The sequence below is a fragment of the Diabrotica virgifera genome, chromosome 3 (genome assembly GCF_917563875.1).
Source record: "Diabrotica virgifera virgifera chromosome 3, PGI_DIABVI_V3a".
NCBI lineage: Eukaryota > Metazoa > Arthropoda > Insecta > Coleoptera > Chrysomelidae > Diabrotica > Diabrotica virgifera.
The window spans coordinates 73,568,979-73,589,765 of record NC_065445.1 but is presented as its reverse complement, the minus strand read 5'-3'; the positions used below and the strand labels follow the sequence as shown (position 1 = coordinate 73,589,765).

General features: G+C 32.0%; 2 protein-coding genes across 3 annotated transcripts in view; one reads left to right on the top strand and one right to left on the bottom strand.

Moving 5' to 3' along the window:
• The window catches only part of LOC114335720 (E3 ubiquitin-protein ligase TRIM9), a 470,622-nt gene that overhangs the window by 74,476 nt on the left and 375,359 nt on the right, over positions 1-20,787 (top strand). The window lies entirely within an intron of this gene.
• On the bottom strand, positions 15,606-16,256 carry LOC126881132 (uncharacterized). The gene is made up of 2 exons (XM_050645195.1): positions 16,058-16,256; positions 15,606-15,959 (listed from the first exon to the last, which is right to left on the bottom strand). Exons 1-2 carry the CDS (start codon positions 16,137-16,139, stop codon positions 15,634-15,636), a joined length of 408 nt encoding a protein of 135 aa, XP_050501152.1. The 5' UTR covers positions 16,140-16,256; the 3' UTR covers positions 15,606-15,633.

Sequence of the window (20,787 nt, the reverse complement as noted above, 5' to 3'; positions counted from 1 at the left end):
ATCGAAATTATAAATAACTACGCTAGGCCAACCAATTTAAAAACATTGCGGGGATTTTTGGGAATGGTAAACTATTTCAAAAAACTAATACCAGACATCAGCACAAAAGAAATACCGTTGATAGCATTACTTAAGAAAAATGTTAGGTGGAAATGGGGAACGGAACAAGAAATGGCTTTCAAAAATTTAAAAGGAGCTTTCTCCACAGCTGTAAGAGTACACCACCCAAGATATGATCAACCTTTCATTCTCCGGACCGATGCTTCCATAACAAAATTCGCAGGGGTGTTATCACAGATCCAAGACGATGTAGAGGTGCCAATCTGTTTTGTCTCCCGTGTAACCAAAACATATGAGAGAAAGTAAAAAGCAAAGGGTCGAACAAGAGGATAACTTATATTTTAAGAGGGTCGATGGTAGAGAACTATATGTAATCAAGGAACAGATGGCAAAAGAAGTTTTAGCAAAATTACATTGTGACAACGGACACATTGGAAGCAGGAAGGTGTGGCTTATGTTCAGGGAGAACTACATTTGTCGAAAGGACTATACAATAGCCAAAGAGATGACTCGAAATTGCGAGACATGCCAAAAGTGTAAAAGTAAGAATTTCAAAAACGAAAACATCACAAAAAACGTCATAGCTCGGAAGAAACTGGATATTGTCGCCATTGATATGTTGAGCGATTTAATAACAACAACACAGAGGAATAAACACATATTAGTTATGGTGGATGTTTTTTTCAAAGTATTTAAAACTGTACCCATGTAGAACCACGAAAGGAGCTGAAATACTTCGGAAGATAGACGATTTTATCGAAACAGTGGGAAGACCAGACAATATTTTGTTGGACAATGCAACATACTTTAGGAACGACCGTTTTAAAGGGGAATTAAGAGAGAGAGGCATAAATACAAAATTTGTAAGCATCCGACATCCACAGAGCAACCCATCAGAGCGTTTTATACAAGAAGTCACAAAATTTCTAAGAATTGCTGCGGAAGAACATCATCGACATTGGGACAGAAAAGTGTTTGAAATAGAGACGTATTTGAACTGTGCACCAAATACGGTTACCAAGGAGACGCCTTTATATGTAATGAAAGGAACAATGCCTACGAGACCGTGGGAAGACACCGCCCCCAGACAATACGAAGAAGTGATCGAGGTGGTTCAACGAAGATTGAGACGAAGTGGAGAGAAATATCTCCAAAGGCAAGAGAGGACCCGAAGAAGAAGGCCGGTTACATTCCAGAAAGGGGATAAAGTTTTAGTGAGGGCACTAAGGGTGTCCAATTTACAAAATGGTATTTGTGCTAAATTGATGCCGGTATTTGAAGGTCCATATAGGGTCAATACGGAAAATGGGGTAAATAGTTATGAATTAGCGCATATAGAGACAGGGAAGATACGGGGTATTTTTAACATTCACGACATTTATAAGTATCATGAGTAGAGTTTGGTAACATAATGGAATAATTTGATCCTAAAAAAAACTTGTGTCATTTAAATAAATAACAGAGTTTTTCGGCAAATCAAATGGCGGGGAGTTGTTAAGATATGTAAAATTTGAATTAATATGGTTTCGATCTTAATATTTTAGAAAAGTTAAAACATATAATAAAAATATACCAAAATTCATTTCGAAGAAATGAAAGTCAATTATCTTTGGATGGCCGTAGGTAAACAAAATTTAAATAGGGATTAAGTATTTTCTTTGTACAGTTAGTATGATAAGGAAGTGGTTATGTGTTTGGACAATGAGACCGGGTTAGGGAACAATTGTATTTAGAAATTTAAATGAATGTAATCTCCTTAAAAACCGATTGGCATGTAATTAGTTTTAGGAAATTTAGAATGGTAGGAAAAGTTGGTTTTGAATCTGACATTGACAATTTGGAATTTAATTCTTGGGAATCGTTGTCAGTGGACTTTCATAATTTTTTACATAATTTAATTTTACGGTAGAATAAATTTTTCAACGTTACTGTTTAGTGCTGGCCTTTAAACGAATGGGATTCTAGATGATAGTTGTTAAATGATCGTCAAGTCGAATAGTGGTGATCTCTGAGAGTCTCCTGAAGTAGTAAGGCAGATAAATGAATAGCTGTGAGTTTGTTGAAATAAGTGTCCTGACGGAGGCTCATCACGTAAAGCATTGTAAGTTATATTGTTCTACTTATATTCCAAGAGTCACCGTTGCATGCCGGAACGAGAAATAGATTCAGTTTATTGAGAGGAGAAAAGGCTAGCATTGTTTTTTGAAAGATACGTGCATCTGAAGGGGGTCATTGATGACAATAGGCTTGCAATAGTTTGTTGCGAGATTGCTGACTACATAGGGGGCTGCTAAGAGTAAATTGTAGGCGACCAGAGACAAGAATTTGGACAACTCATCATCCGAGAGACAGTTTTATTTTTTTTTGTAGAATTATTCATAACGCAAATTTCAATAAGTACTTTAGATAGTGGTAGGAGTATTTCAATAATCAGAATAGGAGATATTATTTTTAGAGGATATTTTGAGGGTGAATTTATTTCAATAGATGTTTTTGTACCATATATGTGTTTTATTCCGTTAGTCTTTGACCTTATTTATCATATGTAAAGCAAAGGAGATATTGAAGCACGAGAATATAAAACCCTGAGATTAGAGCATTAAATAGTGTGATTAAATCATAAGTGCATCATTAAAATTAAATTTAATTAATTAATTAATTATCTAATCAATTGCTTTGAGCACACCGATCTTTGAATATCACATTAATACGTAAAAAATGATATATACCCAAATTTTAGTTTTTTCTGGGTCAAATATTTTACCTGTTTTACTATTTCCATAGGGTAAAAAATAACCGAGATAGAAACGTTTAAATCTTAAATTTTGCTGTGAAAACCATGCAACCGGGGCCATTTAACCTTTTATTTAAAAAAAATGAGGGGTCTAAAAGATTAAATTCAACGTGGTTAAATAGCCCTTGGAATTAACTTTCAAACGGTTTTTAGATAAACCTGATATCTTAAAAAATGATGGAGTTATTAAAAAAAACAATAACATTTTTTAGAAACATTTTTAAAAAATAAATTTTGAAAAAATTTTGGTGCATAAATTTTAATTCTGTCAACATGTTCGGGGACTTGTTTGATAGATATTTTTAAGTACTTTGACAAATGTTAAATAAGTTTACGTTATAAAATGCATCATTTTCCCGTTATTTCAGCTTGAATAGTTAGATGTTTTTACTCGCCGAAAAAAATATATATTTCAATTACCTATAACTCACTTTTAGTTAACATTAAAAGGTTTTTGTAGTAAAGGGTTTATTAAGTTTTTTATTAGATTCAATTTTGGTAATAATAACTTTGTTGTAAAAACTTATAGTTTTTGAGTTATTGATGAGAAATCGGTTAAAAACATGCATTTTTCTCAAGAAAAATTAAAATCTTTAATCTTCAATAACTCAAAGTTTTGATTTATTTTTATAACTGTATATAACAAATTTTTCTTAGAATTTGTCCCTCTATCGAATTATGGGGTTATTTTCAATAAAATAATTTTTACCCCCGAGAAGGGGTGGCATCCACCCCCAGGGTAAAAGCGCAAGTTAGCACCATGTCACCTTTGTTCCTTGAGATATCCTCTAACCAGTCACCAATTTTTATGCAAATCTATGGAGGTTCAACGAAATCGGAGGTAATAGCTCATATCCACCTTCAGTGACTGCACTATACGCCAATCAATAATTATTATTTATTTACACCATTATAAGGTATTGATAACAAATGATAATTGATAACAAATACACTCCCACTATTTCTAATAATTCTTTTTTTAATGAAAGATTAAGTTGATTTGAGCAGGTAATAGTGTGAAGTAGGAATTTTTGTGTTGTATGTTTCCTATTCCGAATGTGTCAAAGTGAATCTCGGCAGAACGAATTCAGTATACATGTATTGATGTCGTTCGTTATTATTCCGGTAACAAAAATTTTTTGCTTAGATGGCATTATACGGGTGTGAATGGAAGCATTGTTTAACCAAGTTACTTATGTTTTGTGTTCATTATTACTATTTTCGTGACCTATATACAAAATCTCCAGTTTCATTATTTATTGATTAGTATATTTGGTGATAGCCAAGAGATCCTTGTTTTAGGTTTTTTGTTAGCTTCCTCAAGGAATGGAATCCAAATTAGGATTGAGAAAGCTAATTGATTGAGATTGAGAAACTAATGTTGCAAAAATTCGGACGCAAAGCGCCACAAGACCACAGCATTAAGCGGTTTACTTTCATGGACTCCTGAGGCTTGTATAGAAAATCAGGTATAGAACTTGGGCCGTTGAAGATCACACGGGAATCTTGGCAACAAATAGAAGATGTAACAGATATGTGGATATTATACTGCCATAATCTATATAAAGTCTACTAACACAAGGAACTTGTCCATTAAAACTAAGATGAAATAGAAGAAGAACTTGATATACTCGAAAGCTAAGTAAGATAGGCACTTAATAAACTTAAACTCAACATGGCACCAAGTACAGTTAGGGAGCGTTCAAGTATTCCGTAACGCGATTTAAAAAAAATTTTGACCCCCTCCTCCCCCTACGTAACGCACTCTATAACTATTGCGTAACGCAATTTTTGAAGATTTTTGAAAAATCTTCAAAAATCGCGTTACGTATAACTTTTTCCTAGGTTTGACAAACTGTAACAGCAATCCACAGAAAAAAAACGCAATAAACTTTCCACTGCAATCAAACATGACATTCCAGATAATGGAGAAGTAGACTGGTTACAGTCTACAATTACGACAATACACAAAAGATGCAGCTTTCAAAATTCGATAATTACAGAACCATTTCCATTATTAATGAGAGACTGAACAAAAAAAAAATACAAAATCATACAAAAATACTTAAAGATAAATGTACACAAAGAACACCTTTTGTTTTCACCCAATTTTGAAAAAATGTGAAAACTTTGAATTATCCACGTCCGTCTGTCCCTCTGTCTGTCTGTCCTACCGCGAATATAACTCATCCGTCCTTATACCAGCTAGAATGACAAATAAGGTGTCAAATGAAAGCTTATAATCCAGGGATGGTACTAAAGGTGAGAAATTTTACTTAAACTGTCTGTCCGTCGGTCTCTCCGACCACGAATATTACTCCTCCGTCTTTATACTAGGTAAAATGACAAATGAGCTGTCAAATGAAAGTTTATAATCCAATGATGGAACTAAAGGTGAGAAATTTGATCTAGACTGTCGGTCTGTCTGTCCGACCGCGAATATAACTCCTACGTCATTGTACCAGGTAGAATGACAAATAGATGTCAAATGAAAGCTTATAATACAAGGATAGTAATAAAGATAACACATTTTAACTAGGCTGTCTGACCGTCGGTCTGTCTGACCGCGAATATAACTCCTCCGTCCTTATACCAGGTAGAATGACAAATGAGGTGTCAAATGAAAGCTTATAATCCAAGGATGGTACTAAACGGAGAAATTTGACCTAGGCTGTCTGTCCGTCTGTCCGTCCGACCGCGAATATAAGCCCTCCTTCACTATACCAGGTAGAGTGACAAATCAGGCGTCGAATGAAATCCAAGGATGGGACTAAAGGTGAAAAATTTGACCTAAGACTTCCGGTTTTAGAAATACGACTAGAAGTACTGTTTTAAAGTCACCGGAATAGTACAACTGATATATTATTCGACGCGTCTTCGCAAGACGAGAACAAATATATACTTCGGATTTCATGACTGTCTGTCCGTCTGTCTGTCCGTCCGCGAATACAACTCTTCCGTTATTAATACAGATAGAATGACAAAAATGAGGTGTCGAATGAAAGCTTAAACCCATGGATGGTATTAAAGATGAGAAATTTGACATCGGACTTCCGGTTTTAGAGTTGCAACCGTAAGTACTATTTTAAAGTCACCGAAATAGTATAAGCGATATATCATTCCATGTGCCTTAGCAAGATGAGAACAAATGTAAAATTTTGGTTTTTATACCATTTCCGGTTAAAAAGTTCTAACCAGAAGTGCAGAAATATTACATTTAACACAGTTTGAATCTTTAGTTTCGGTTTTGAAGTCATTTTTGTTTAAACAATGATTACCCAAAGTTTGGTAAAAATGACTCAAAATTAGTAAAATCGTTTATCAATCGGCGCAAAGTTACACGAAGCATTCAAATATCGACTTCCAGTTCTACTTTCGATTACTTTGGGTGAAAACCTAGGACTTACGAAGTCCAATTACTTGTTAAATATTAGAAAAATGATCGAAAAGTCAAGGAAATTGACAACGTCAAATCATGGCATAACTTTTGGCTGATAATAAAAGAAGTATCCCTAGCGCAACAGTCTTATAACTGATCAATACAAGCACATCACTGAATCAGTAAAAGCACTTGACACACTTTCAAAAGAATTCCTTCCAGAACAAGACTTCAGGCAAGGATGTATACTGCCTCCACAACTATTTATCTAATATATATCTACCGAGAACATGTTAAAGGAGAGCAGAGAGAGCAAGCACACTAAGGACGAGATAAGATAAGGGCATCTTAATCAATGGCCGAAAAATGAACAATTTTTAGCAAAATTTAATTGATCTCATATGTCTGGTTGAAAATGGAAGTCAAATATTTGGTCCACTAAACATATCGAAGACAAAAATTATGATAGCGAAGAAGCAACATAATACTCAGCCACACATAATCAGGATTGACCGGTTTGATGTTGTAAATCCCTACTTGTATCTGGGATCATCATCATCCGGGAATCAGCAATTTTTAATTATTTCCTCTCATATTACATAAAGTAATTACAGAAGGATAGCTAAGCCCTATGGCTTATAATCCTATAACGTTGAATTTGTCTCTGAAAGGAACCTAAAAATTAGATATTCAATAAAAAATTTTAATTTTAAAATAAACCTATTCAGTTTAAAAAAACTATTTTTTCGAAAATCATTCTTTTTTTGTCTGTTGTTTTATCGTGGTGATGCAGATTAATGGATGTTTTAGTTATAGTAATCTATTACTATTGTATTTTGGTCTACTATGTTTCAAAAACAAATACATACCAATATATCTTCGACTGTCGCAAAAATCGTATAGCTCTTTATGTATCAGATGTTTTATCTGTTGCTTGTTTGTGTTGTAACACGAGACATCTGTCACTTATTGTCTTCCGCAGTGGTTGCTAGTAGCACATCGAAAGTAGGGCAATAAATAATGCACTGTATACAACCGACGACGCAGCTGGTCGTAAGCGCCAGATGCACTTTTGATTGCTTCCTAAACTGAGTTCCATTCCTCAATTCAATCAGCGCTAATGCGTCTACGTCAGACAACGAGGGACATTTTGCTTAACAGTCAGGTGTAAAATTTGATCACGATTTAATATGCGCCCAAAAACAATGCCATTAATCTTATCGAGATGACATGGATTATCACAGCGGGGTTAGAAACCTCTATGGATTTCATGCATGGTCTCTATAATTAGCAGAAACTTGATAAATCTATTTTTAACTTAGCAGGGCAATATATTACGACTTTCAGTTTTTATTAACGTTGATATACAGGGTTCTTATAAAAAATAAAGGAAATTATTTTTCTGGATTTATATTGTTATATTTCTATTTGATATGAAAATTAAATTTTGATAATTATAAACAGAATTCAATTTAATATAAAATATTTTCAATTTTCTCAACCACGGGCATATAAATTTAGAACAACCTGTATACAACAAATTGTTATATTTAATTTTAAGAAGTGATTAAACGAAACTCGGGACAATGCGCTTAGAACAAACAAAGTGAATGGCGCGTACCATTATCGTTGTTCGCGGAAGGTTCGATCATTAGCCTATGCTAAATAAAACTCAAGTGAAATCGATAATAGGTCATTATCGTTGTTCGCGGAAGGTTCGATCATTAGCTTATGCTAAATAAGACTCAGTTGAATTAGATAATAGATCATTAAATTTTGTAATTAGTAGAAAGTAATTTTAGAATGGGAATTAACTATTTTTCTTTTGAAATCCATTAAGCATATTTAGAAAGATTAAAAATTGGTTTTGAGGAATACTGCGAATGAGAGTTGGTGGTGGAAGTTTGATTTGTGAATCTGGAAGGGATATTTAGAAAGTAGGGGAATGAATGGCAAATAGAGATCAGAATGTTTTGAGCTGTCGAGAAGTGAAGTCCAGTAGTAGACGGTAGTGTACGGAGAGTGAGAAAGCCGGTGTAGTTCCGTGAGTGTGGAGTATCTATCGTGGAACGAGAGGTAGGCCAGGTTGAGAGTAAAAGAACCTCCTTGAGCCAAGAGTTCCCGGTAGCTGATTGCAGTTTCGAAAAAGGTAGAACACAGCATCACGACAGAAGCAGGAAACGAGAGCTATACGAGCTAGTTTCAGAGGAGAACATTACTGGAAGCCAGGACGAGGTTTTGATTGCAGCCAAGGATAGCAGGAAACGGGTTTTGTGTGAAGACATTCTCAGTTCACCAGAAAAAGGTCAGTCTCATTTGTTTGGACATGAATGTATGGGTTTTTCGTATTAAATACCACATTTAAAATTGAAGAAACATAATCAATAATATCAGAAAAGCTTCATCAAACTTAAATAGAATTGTTGCTAATAAATCATAATAGTTCAATGTTAATAAAAACTTTCAATTGGAAACCAAAAGGAAATAAGATCCCCATGTGTAAATGTTATGTTTAAGAATAATAAGATATAGCAAATATTAAGCAGTGATTGCCATTTAAATAAAATAAACAATATTTTGATTACAATTGTAACCCATATGTGTTATTATTTTACTCTTTTCTTTCCTATCCCGATTAGGAACCATTGAGAAATACTTAGAAGCCACGTAAGTAAGTAATTAATTTTATAAAAAGCCCTGAGATTGAAAACATATTGATATGTGATCTGGTAAATTAATTAGATTATTATTAATGCATTGATTAAATTAAATGACATATAAAAATATTATCTCATATCAATAATCAAGATCACATCAATATTTAAAAAGCTCGCCGTGCGTGGCGCGCTTTAAAGTGCGCCACACACGGCGAGCTAAGCTTAAACTCTAAACTCTGAACAGTTTTTTATTTTGCGTTTAATTTTTGCTGAACAAATTTAAAAAATAAAGGGAGGCCTAGCTTACAAATTGTAGATTATATGTGAGATTTTATGGATTATTTTGCCTCTCTACACCTTGAATTAAATGCTACCATTTCATAATACATTAGAAATCCCACATAAAACACATATTTTTAAAGCCCGTTTTAAACATAACTTAATTCCTGCTAGCTTTATTCCTGCTTTTGTTTCAAACAGTAAATATAGTGGACATTTTAGGAACAATACATACCAATTTTAGCTAGAAGTGCCGTTGCGTTGTTAAAATTGCCTTTTCTCTCTTGTATTTACGGTTTAGTGGACGTACAATCAGTATTATCCCTTTTCGCTGACTAGACACCAAATAAATAACCGGCAGCAATTCTATTGTCTTGTCTAAAGTAAGTCATTGTAAATTAAAAGCTGATATTATCGGGTACAATAGAAACTCTTTAAAGTGTATTTATGCCAATGTTGATTGGAAAATTAGTGAAACTAGAGTTTCTACATGAAAAAAACTAAATTAAGAAATGAGTTAAATCACATTTGGGAAATACGAGGGCAGGTCAATAAGTCTTCATCCACTTCGTTCTTCATCGTGCACATTGGTTCGGCCATTTTTGAATTTAATGCACCATTGACGCACTCCACCTTCAGTGATCATTTTGTTCCCATAAACAGCATAAGTTTTAATTGGTTTGTTGTTTTTATCCAACATGAACCCTATTATCGCACCTCACAACTGGCGGGGTTTTCGATCGCGGCACACATTTCAAACAGCTGTTGTAAAATAGCGAGAAAAGACAGTCACTTCGCACTATTGGACAGTAGTGATGTTGAAAAAGTAACTATTCGTTACAAAGTACTCGTTACTTACGAATACCGAAAGTAACGATTACTATACAGAGAGGCAAATCGTTACTTTGATTACTCTGATTACTTCGTTACTTCGTACCAATCGTATCGGAGATAGTAACGACTATTGTATCTACTTTGATTACTTTGATTACTCTGATCACTTCGTTACTTCATACCAATCGTATTAGAGCGAGTAACGACTATTGTATCTACTTTGATTACTCTGATTACTTCGTTACTTTGTACCAATCGTATCAGAGCGAGTAACGAGTATTATATCTACTTTGGTTACTTTGATTACTCTGATTACTTTGTACCAGTCGTAACAGAGCGAGTAACGACTATTGTATCTACTTTGATTACTCTGATTACTTCGTACTTCGTGAAGGTCGTTATTATATCGGAATACCTATACAAAATACCTACCTACTGAGAAATACGATTCTCGATATGATTACCGTTACTCAAATACAAAAGTAATAATAGTAATCAAAGTAACGAATACTGCAAATGATTACTGTATACAAAATACCTACCTACTGAGAAATACGATTCTCGATATGATTACCGCTACTCAAATACAAAAGTAACAAAAGTAATCATAGTAATCAAAGTAACGAATACTGTAAATGATTACTTTATACAAAAGTAACGAATTGTAACGAATACTCGAAAGTAACTATAATCAACATCACTACTGGACAGCTACTGGACGGAGGAACGCCACGATGCTAAGATGGCCACGCTTGCCCCACCCCTAGCGGCTACAGATCAAAACGTAACGAAATTTCAGGATAGCCCTCGTACTTTATAACTGTTGGTATCGCATCTTATTATCTTGTTTTTGTAAGAACACTTTTAGTGTAGCTCCTTAACTAAAGGCTGTGTTTAGAAAAATAAATACATACGAGTACTGTCTCAGTTTATGCTAAATGGTAAGTTAAAGAATATCAAACATTTTCCTTTATTATCACTTGATGGGTCCAATCAACATCTTGTATATAAGGTATTCTTTTCGTCTTTCAATTTAATAGCCCCTCGACGACACTAAATTAACTCATTTTCAAATGTACGTGACAGTAAGAAATTGTGACAAGGAGAAGTGAAATTTTAGCCTTTGTTAGCTTGTTGGGCAGAGCCGAATAAATTTGATTCAGGTTTTGAATACTCGCTGTGATGACGGTGCTGTCAAAGCTACAATGAACTTTATTTTTGTTCATTTTTTTTATTTATGTTACAAAGAAAGGCTCTGTTGTTTGTTGAATGATTACGTTTCATAATCATCTAATCTAATGAATCTTTAATAAATTACGGCATGCCTTAAAATGTCAAAATAATTAAAGGTTTCTGTCACAAAATATAAAGATTTTAAGTTTAAATTGTATTATTATTCACTATACGCTGGCTTTATTTCAGCAGGGCTTATTTGAAGATCTTGCTTCTACATAGTTTTAAAATTTGTCCTACAGAAACAATTAAAATAGTTATTTAAAATTGTTTACTATTATACAGGGTGTTTCACTGGGAAACGGAAATACTTAATTGGTGAATAGGGTTCACTGAGCTGATTCTAGATATACCTCATTTTATTGGCTTTAACGTTTTTTATATCCGAGTTACAGGGTGTGTTATCGGTTTTGCCCATTTCTTTCTGGATCCATAACTTTAGAATTACCTTGTACATTTTTTTGATTCTTGGTACACATAATATGTGTCATTTAAAACCCAAACGACCCAACTACTAATCACAAGAAAAATCCAGGACCGGATTAACAAGAAATATAAGGTCATTGTGACCTTGAAACAACAACCTGTATATCGAAATTTTCAAAATCCGTTTTCATATTTGAAAAGACCACAAAAAACTTAGTTTAATGTTTCGTTTTAATATTTTGCTCAGACAATAATTCGATGATTTCAATTTTGAAATTATGTCGAATTAAGAATTCTGAGAACAAAATTATTGCCATTAAAATGTCGGCACAAAAAATTGAAGCGTGTTCTTTTCAAATGTGCAAACGGATTTTGAAAATTTTAATACATACAGTTGAACCCAGGGTTCTTTACCCGTGCGTCATCATTTAAAGCATACGAAATAAGTCGGAAATTTACTAAACGCAACAGCAAGTGACAGTAAGTAGCTACTGCTCCGATCACGGGTTAAAATTTGACGTTATCAAAAAATAAAATGTCAAAGTAAGTTTTGCTTTAAAATTTTGGTGCAGAATTACAGCTACATTTGAAGTAGCTTAATAAATTATTTTCATGTCATTGATTAAGAAATAAATAAACAATTTATAAAAAAATTGAATAACATATTTTCTGTTTGTTATTTTCTTCACTTTGGCGGAACATTAAACACAAGCATTCCTTAACTGTGTCAATGAGGTTAGCTTTGTACGTTGTCAAAATTTATCGTAAAATAACATAAACTTACCATAAAATTTCAAACTCCAATATAAAATTGTGAAAACAACTATTTGTATACTATAAAAAACTTCAAAATGCAAAAAAATAACAGCAAAAAATTCAATAAACTGACAGCCACAAAAAAAAACAAACCAAAACGTCAGAAATTGTACTTAAAATGTGAAAACATCCCCAATCGTCTTTTTTGTTCATAAATTTTATTCATTAATTGACACAAAAAAAAAAGAATGTACCTACGTAATTTATTTATTTCAAAATATCTTCTACTGCTGTTAGAAAACAGAAATAAAAGTTTATTGCACAAATAAAACATTGCTTTTTTGCTTAAATTCATGTTCAAACTGCCAAGAGGCAGATGGGTGGCAGCTTGAACATTGAATTTAAGTGAAAAGTAATGTTTATTTGTTCCATAAACATTTATTTCTGTTTTCTGACAGCAGTGGAATGTATTTTGAATTAAATAAATTACATACATTCTTCTTTTTTTTTTTTTTTTTTTTTTTTTTCCTTATTGGCTTTGGATTACTTGATCCATTCAGCCACGATAGATAATAAATTACTGTTTGCTACAATATTCCAAATATAATACATTGCATTACATAATACATTAAGTACATGTGCGCTCATATAATACTTATGCACGCACATACATACATACATATGTAGAAGTGGAAACATTTAATTGACCAGTAGGTATACTCCTCATTCATGGCCCTAACCAACCTAAATTAATTTACAAATAAATAAATCGACAAAAAAAAAACTACATGCTAATACTAAATACTAATACTAAATGCTAATAAATATATGTTTTTTTACACAGCGATAAGGCTTCAACCCGGATCAACTCCGCGGAGGTTTACACCCTCTTTGTGTTTTTAATTTTTTTTTCTTTTTTATTTTTTTATAATTTATTATACTTTTTTTTTATTTATTTATTTATTTATTTTTTTTAATAAGATTTAATTTTTTTTTATACATTTTTTTTGTATACATATTTTTTTTTATATTGAAAAAATTAAAAAAAAAAATATGTATACAAAAAAATATGTATACAAAAAAAATGTATAAAAAAAATTAAATCTTATTAAAAAAAAATTTTTTTATTGTGTTATTTTAATTTCATTCTTCTTTTTATAACATAACATTCTTCTTATTGTGTTAATTTAATTAAAAATTTTTTTTGGACACCCTGTATAAATAAGCATCTTAATATTTATATTACTAATAGAGAATTAAATAACCTTTTAAATGAGCTGGCACACGACCCCTATTCTCATTTAAAAAATAGTCGATTACGTCATCACGCCCAGATGGATGACGCACTAGTATGATATATATGTCAAAAAATCATAATTTAAAAATCAAATAACTTTTGTATTTTATATTTTTTTCTAATTCTGTAAATAAAGCAGTTTACAGGGGGGTCAAAATATAGTGTATGACCCTGTAAATGTACCGGGTGTCCCAATAAGAATGGCTCTCGGGCATATCTCAGGAACCGTTTATAGTACAGCTTTGAGAAAAAAATATTTATAACCAAAGCTGCATCGGGAAAAGCCTCGAAATTATTTTCATAATTGTAGGTCCACCACTAGAGGGCGCAATTGAATATCAAAAATTGGAAAATCAAAATTTTACAAAATTTACCTAATGAAAGGGCACTGAAAATCCAAGCATCGTATTCTTCATAAAATTCTGCGCATATTTGATTTCACAAGTTTAAGTCTACCTTTGCAAATAAGAGCTGGAGGTGAGTGGGAACCTTCTTATGAAAAAATGGCTGTAAGTCCGGTTCCGCTAAATCGAATTTTGCATACTTGGTCTTGTTTAAAACAGCTCTTTTTCGCCAATGTAAGTGTCTTATTTTCGAAATAGCCTAATGAGTAATATGCAAGCTAGGAGGCGTTATTTAATTATTTTCAGAAATCTAGTTTTCTTTGAAAAATATTAAATACAAGTATGCATTTTTAATCCTATATTACAAAATTAGACCAAATTCTTTTTTCTATCTCGAGATATCTTAAGAAATGTGTAAATATTAAACATAACTGTTACTGTCACCGGTAAACGAGGTTAAGGAAAAGTAGTGTGTTATGGAAAAAACAAATAAACATTTTCCAGATGTAAACGTATATAATTAATTAAAACAACAAGACAAAGACACTATTTAATATAACAAAGAAATAAAAGCAACTACTTACTTAGTCTTAGTGACTGCCTAAATGTTCAAATTGTTGCCCAACATTTTGGATGCAAGCATTTACTCTTTCAAGAGTAGATTGAATAGCAACATATTTAACTGTTTTAGACTTTTATTTGTGGGGACGGATTAAAGACCTTTGTTTTTGGCGCTAGGCCCAAGGTCCGTAAAGTTGGCTTGTCCACTTTTATATAACAATAAAATTTTCATGCCATAATTTAGTGCTCATTTAGTGCTAATTTTGTACCGCAGTCCCGAATTTTGTGCTCTTTATTTATTCAAAAAACAGGTGGACAAGCCAGCTTAACGTTAAGCTGGCTTGTCCACTCTTAGTACACAATGAAAAAATAAAATTATTCAGATTCTAAATAGGCTATAATTTAGTGCTCATTTAGTGCTAATTTTGTACCATAAACATTATAATGAAATATTTGTTTAAACAATTTGTTATAAACAAAATTTTAAAAAATTAAAAAATAGAAAAAAATTTTATGCTAGAATTTAGTGCTCATTTAGTGCTAACAAAATATCCATATCCTGAATTTTGTGCTCTTTATTTATTTAAAAAAGCAGGTGGACAAGCCAGCTTAACGTTAAGCTGGCTTGTCCACTCTTAGTACACAATGAAAAAATAAAATTATTCAGATTCTAAATAGGCTATAATTTAGTGCTCATTTAGTGCTAATTTTGTACCATAAACATTATAATAAAATATTTGTTTAAACAAAACTTTTAAAAATTAAAACATCGAAAATTTTTTATGCAATAATTTAGTGCTCATTTGGTGCTAATTTTGTACCATAAAGATTATTATAAAACACTAAAATTTTAAACAGTAATAAAAAAGAAAATTTATAGTGATCCAATTTAGCGCAAATTGTGTGCAAATAACTAAATAAGACATCGTGAGATCAAATTTGGTGCTCTTTATTAATGTAGAAAAGAATAACAGTCTAAATATAAAGGCATGGTGATACAGTTTTAATTGATTTTATTTATACGTTTTTTCAACTTTAATGTATATTAGAAATTCTATGTTGACTTTTTTGTCCACATCTTTGGTTAGAGTTCTTTGTGTTCCTGCATTGAGATCATTAAACTCGGTCCACAGATTATTTCTGCGACAGATTGTTGTGTAGTGTCCCATGGACAGTTTTCCTAATCCATTAGTCGACGTAAGGTCATTGTTAATGTAACGGATTACTCCTACCAGTAAATAATAATCAGAGGTCCCAAGTACATCGGGAAATTTTATCGGGATGTTATCCAGATGAGTTAATGTCCTGATGTCCGTTAATTGAATTAAGATAATTGGACCTGTAAAGAAATTATTTTAAGTATATGGATTTTCTTTAATTTATGTGTACACGTGAAAAATAAAATACTTTTGTTGATTTTAATCATTTAAAACGTACCACTTGAATCATATTGCACTTCTGATTGTCCTAAGCATCCTCTTCTGCTACAATCTCTGTCAGCTGTTAATGCTTCTTGCATTTCCACTTCGCTTAAAGCTTCCTTAAAGAGTAAGTTATCCAAAAAATAATAATTCGTTTCTCGGGTTCTTTGAGGGCAACCATTATTACAGTTTATGACTATTCCGTTAATTGGTAATTTTTCAATTAATTTTAACATCATGTCAAAAGACATCATATAGCAAATTATTAAAAAAGAATTTATTTTACTATTTTCAAATTTTTAAAAATTTTATTTATAACAAATTGTTTAAACAAATATGTTATTTTAATGTGTATAACTATCTGAGCACTAAATTATAGCCTACTTAGAATCTGAATAATTTTATGTTTTCATTGTTTATACTAAGAGTAGACAAGCCAGATTAACGTTAAGCTAGTTTGTCCACCTGATTTTTTAAATAAATAAAGAGCACAAAATTCGGGATATGGATATTTTGTTAGCACCAAATGAGCACTAAATTCCTGCATAACAAAATTTTCGATATTTTAATTTTTAAGAGTGGACAAGTCAGCTTAACGTTAAGCTAGCTTGTCCACCTGATTTTTTAAATAAATAAAGAGCACAAAATTCAGGATATGGATATTCTGTTAGCACTAAATGAGCACTAAATTATGGTATACAAAAATTTTCGATTTTTTAATTCTTAAAAGTTTTGTTTATAACAAATTTTTTAACAAATATTTTATTATAATGTTTATGGTACAAAATTAGCACTAAATGAGCACTAAATTATAGCCTATTTAGAATCTGAATAATTTTATTTTTTCATTCTGTACTAAGAGTGGACAAGCCATCTGAACGTACTTGCCCACCTGATTTTTTAAATAAATAAAGAGCACAAAATTCAGGATATGGATATTTTGTTAGCACTAAATGAGCACTAAATTCTAGCATAAAAAAATTTTCGATTTTTTAATTTTTTAAAATTTTGTTTATAACAAATTGTTTAAACAAATATTTCATTATAATGTTTATGGTACAAAATTAGCACTAAATGAGCACTAAATTACAGCCTATTTAGAATCTGAATAATTTTATTTTTTCATTGTGTACTAAGAGTGGACAAGCCAGCTTAACGTTAAGCTGGCTTGTCCACCTGCTTTTTTAAATAAATAAAGAGCACAAAATTCAGGATATGGATATTTTGTTAGCACTAAATGAGCACTAAATTCTAGCATACAAATTTTTTCGATTTTTTAATTTTTTTAAATTTTGTTTATAACAAATTGTTTAAACAAATATTTCATTATAATGTTTAGGGTACAAAATTAGCACTAAATGAGCACTAAATTATAGCCTATTTAGAATCTGAATAATTTTATTTTTTCATTGTGTACTAAGAGTGGACAAGCCAGCTTAACGTTAAGCTGGCTTGTCCACCTGCTTTTTTAAATAAATAAAGAGCACAAAATTCGGGACGGCGGTACAAAATTAGCACTAAATGAGCACTAAATTATGGCATGAAAATTTGATTGTTATATAAAAGTGGACAAGCCAACTTTACGGACCTCTAGGCCCACTACTCGATAAAACATTATGTAAAATCTAGAGAATACGAAACCCATTCAAAGCATTCCGAAAGCTGTTCAATCTTTTCTTGAAAAAGTAAATGCTTACATCGAAAATGATGAGCAACAATTTGAACATTTAGGTCGTCGCTAAGTAAGTATTTGCTTTTATTTCTTTGTTATTTTATAGTGTTGTTTGTCTTAGATATTATTGTTTTAATTAATTATATACGTTTACATCTGGAAAATGTTTCTTTGTTTTTTCCATAGCACACTACTTTTCCTTAACTTCGTTTACCGGTGACATTAACAGTTGTTTAAAATTTACACGTTTCTTAAGATATCTCGAGATAGAAAAAAGGTATCGACATGCGGTTTTTGGTATTATGTTGCTAATTTGGTCTAATTTTGTAATACAGGATTAAAAATGCATAGTTGTATTTAATATTCTCCAAAGAAAACTAGATTTCCGAAAATAATTAAATTACGCCTACTAGCTGGCATATTACTTATTAGGCTATTTCGAAAATAAGACTACTGCATTGATAAAAAATAGCTGTTTTCAACAAGACCAAGTATGCAAAATTCGATTTAGCAGACCGGACTTACAGCCATTTTTTCATAAGAAGGTTCCCACTCACCCCCACCTCTTATTTCAAAAGGTAGACTTAAACTTGTGAAATCAAATTATGCGCAGAATTTCATGAAGAATACGATGATTGGATTTCTAGTGCCCTTTCATTAGGTAAATTTTGTAAAATTTTGTTTTTTTAATTTTTGAAATTCAATTACGCCCTCTAGCGGTGTCAAAGCAGTGGCCAGTCAAACACCTACCTAGGTCTGGATCCCGCGTACCAAAAAAAGTTTATTAATAGCAAGCTGAAAATTTGTTAATGGCTTAACGGTGTCTAGTCAGACAAACTTTGATGTACGAGAACGAGAACACTGGAACAGGGGAGGTTTTAATTGTGGAACAGGTTACAGGTTTCGAACGTCATACTACGAAAACGTCCCGTGTTATCCCTTTCATTAAACTCTCATGCAAAAATCAGACTGCTACCAACATAATTCCTGTTATTTGACATGTTCTTACTTTGACTTATTAACATGCCAACATATTTGTTCATGCCAACGTAAAACTTATTAACATGGCAACGTAAAACTAATATTTTTCGAGTTATTCGCGGTTGAAAGTATCAGTTTTTCGACGAAAAAATCGACTGTTTTAGAGGGTTTTTTAAGAATAGCTTGAAAAATATGCATTTAATCACTATACCTGTAGATATCAAAACTGTATCTTTTAGAAACACAAAGTTTATAATTTTTTTACGACCAATATAAACCGAGATACGGCATGTTGAAAGTTAGCTTTTTCGTCAAATGCATAATTTGAAATATTCAAAGCCAAATAACGGGAAAACTTTGCATTTTTTGAGAAAATATTACACAATATTTTTTAAGTACACAGTTAGACCTTAAAAAAAAATAAATAAAAAGTTTCTATTAGCATAAAAATTGAGTGACTGATTAAAATAAGGTTGTTACCTCCTTTTTCCTATGAAAAAATTTCCTAAGAAGTTTGATGTATAATGCTTAATTTTAGAAAAATTGGAGTTTAAAGATATATTGATTTTTTGCAATTTCGTATTTTTCACCTTCTTTTTTAAAATATCCTCGAAAAAAATGTTGTAATCCTAAATTGTAGCTTTTTTAATAACTAAAATTTCTCTGTGCATAGATTTTCTTTACAGTGATTATTTAGCGAGGTATAGCTGTTTAAAACTTCTATTTACGAGCAAACACCCCCTTATTCGAGCCCTCTAAACTTACCCCACTTAAAAACTAAGGGATCTTACGGAATTTAATTTACACAGGCTTATAGCTCTTCTAAAAACCCTACAAAGTCATTTGTGAAAAAACTTTTTATCACCAAAAATGAAGGAGCTATGTTTATAGAATGTTTTTTTTTTCGAAAAATTCGAATAGCCCGCTTGGGAGTGTTTAGTTAAACAATGGTAATAGAGCATTTTCAATGTACATATATGTATAATACCACAGAACCTAACATCGACCTCGATGAAGATGACTAAAAAACTATTTGTATTTGTAAATTCGTATTTTTGTATAAATAGATGTTTTTGTACGTAATTCTACTTTTTTTCTGTATAGATCTATTAAATTACTTATAAAAATTGCAATGTTATTAAGGGTGGTCTTTAAGGGTTGAAATATTATATTATATCCTAAAGCATAAAACAATTATTATTTAACATATTAAAGTTTACAATGTTTTTATATAATTTTTGATAATAGGGGATATTTTACAGCTCTAAAAATAATCAACGCCCTTGAGCATGATATACAATATGAAGTACAGTAACACCAAATTTTTATGCAAAGCGATGCAAGCCGAAATCATTCTATTAGGACAAATAATTTTTTTATACATAGCTCTGACAAGGGTGGTTTTAAAGTTTTAAGGGTTGAAATATTATGATTTAGTTAATCCCAAACGCTTCTATCGGTGCTTCGACGATAAAATGTCGAAATATACTAACCTAGAATTACAATTGTAATTTTACCCCTTGACATTGTAAAAGTAGGCAACTATTCTTCCACGAATACATAATTTTCTGAGTTTTAGGTATATTAATCACGATAGAGAAAATTCGACAAACTATGATGTACTGAAAGAAGGGTTTGGGATCAGTGGCGTAACTAGTCTGACCTGCGCCCCAATGCAAGTATTCCTCGTGCGCCCCTATTCCCAGACTTATTCTCCCCCCTCCCCCGCCAACCTCCAACGAAACTAACAAACGACATTTCTCCGTACTTCCACGGGATACTATTTCACTACACACGACATTGTACAAGCCATATCTAATCAGCAAAGTCAGGCAAATATGCAGGCTTACTTACTTTCCGTGTCCGGAACACCAACAACTTTAAATTCGGTATTTCCAATGGTTGGCCACACAGATGGCCCTGTCATTTGCTATAAAAAAGTCTTCTTCTGTGCAGGTCTCTCTCATCTCTGTGCATGATAGTAGATGCCGGCTGGTCTGAACCGCGCCACAGTCGCAGGTATCGTCCTCCTGGTATCCCCATATTTTCAGGTTACTAGCACAACGTGAAACGCCGGTTCTTAGTCTGTTTAG

Coding starts and splice junctions, on each gene's coding strand:
- LOC126881132 (XM_050645195.1), bottom strand. CDS start 16,139: ATGCAAGAAGCATTAACAGCTGACAGAGATTGTAGCAGAAGAGGATGC. Junction 15,960..16,057: donor AGTGCAATATGATTCAAGTG/GTACGTTTTAAA, acceptor ATTTCTTTACAG/GTCCAATTATCTTAATTCAA.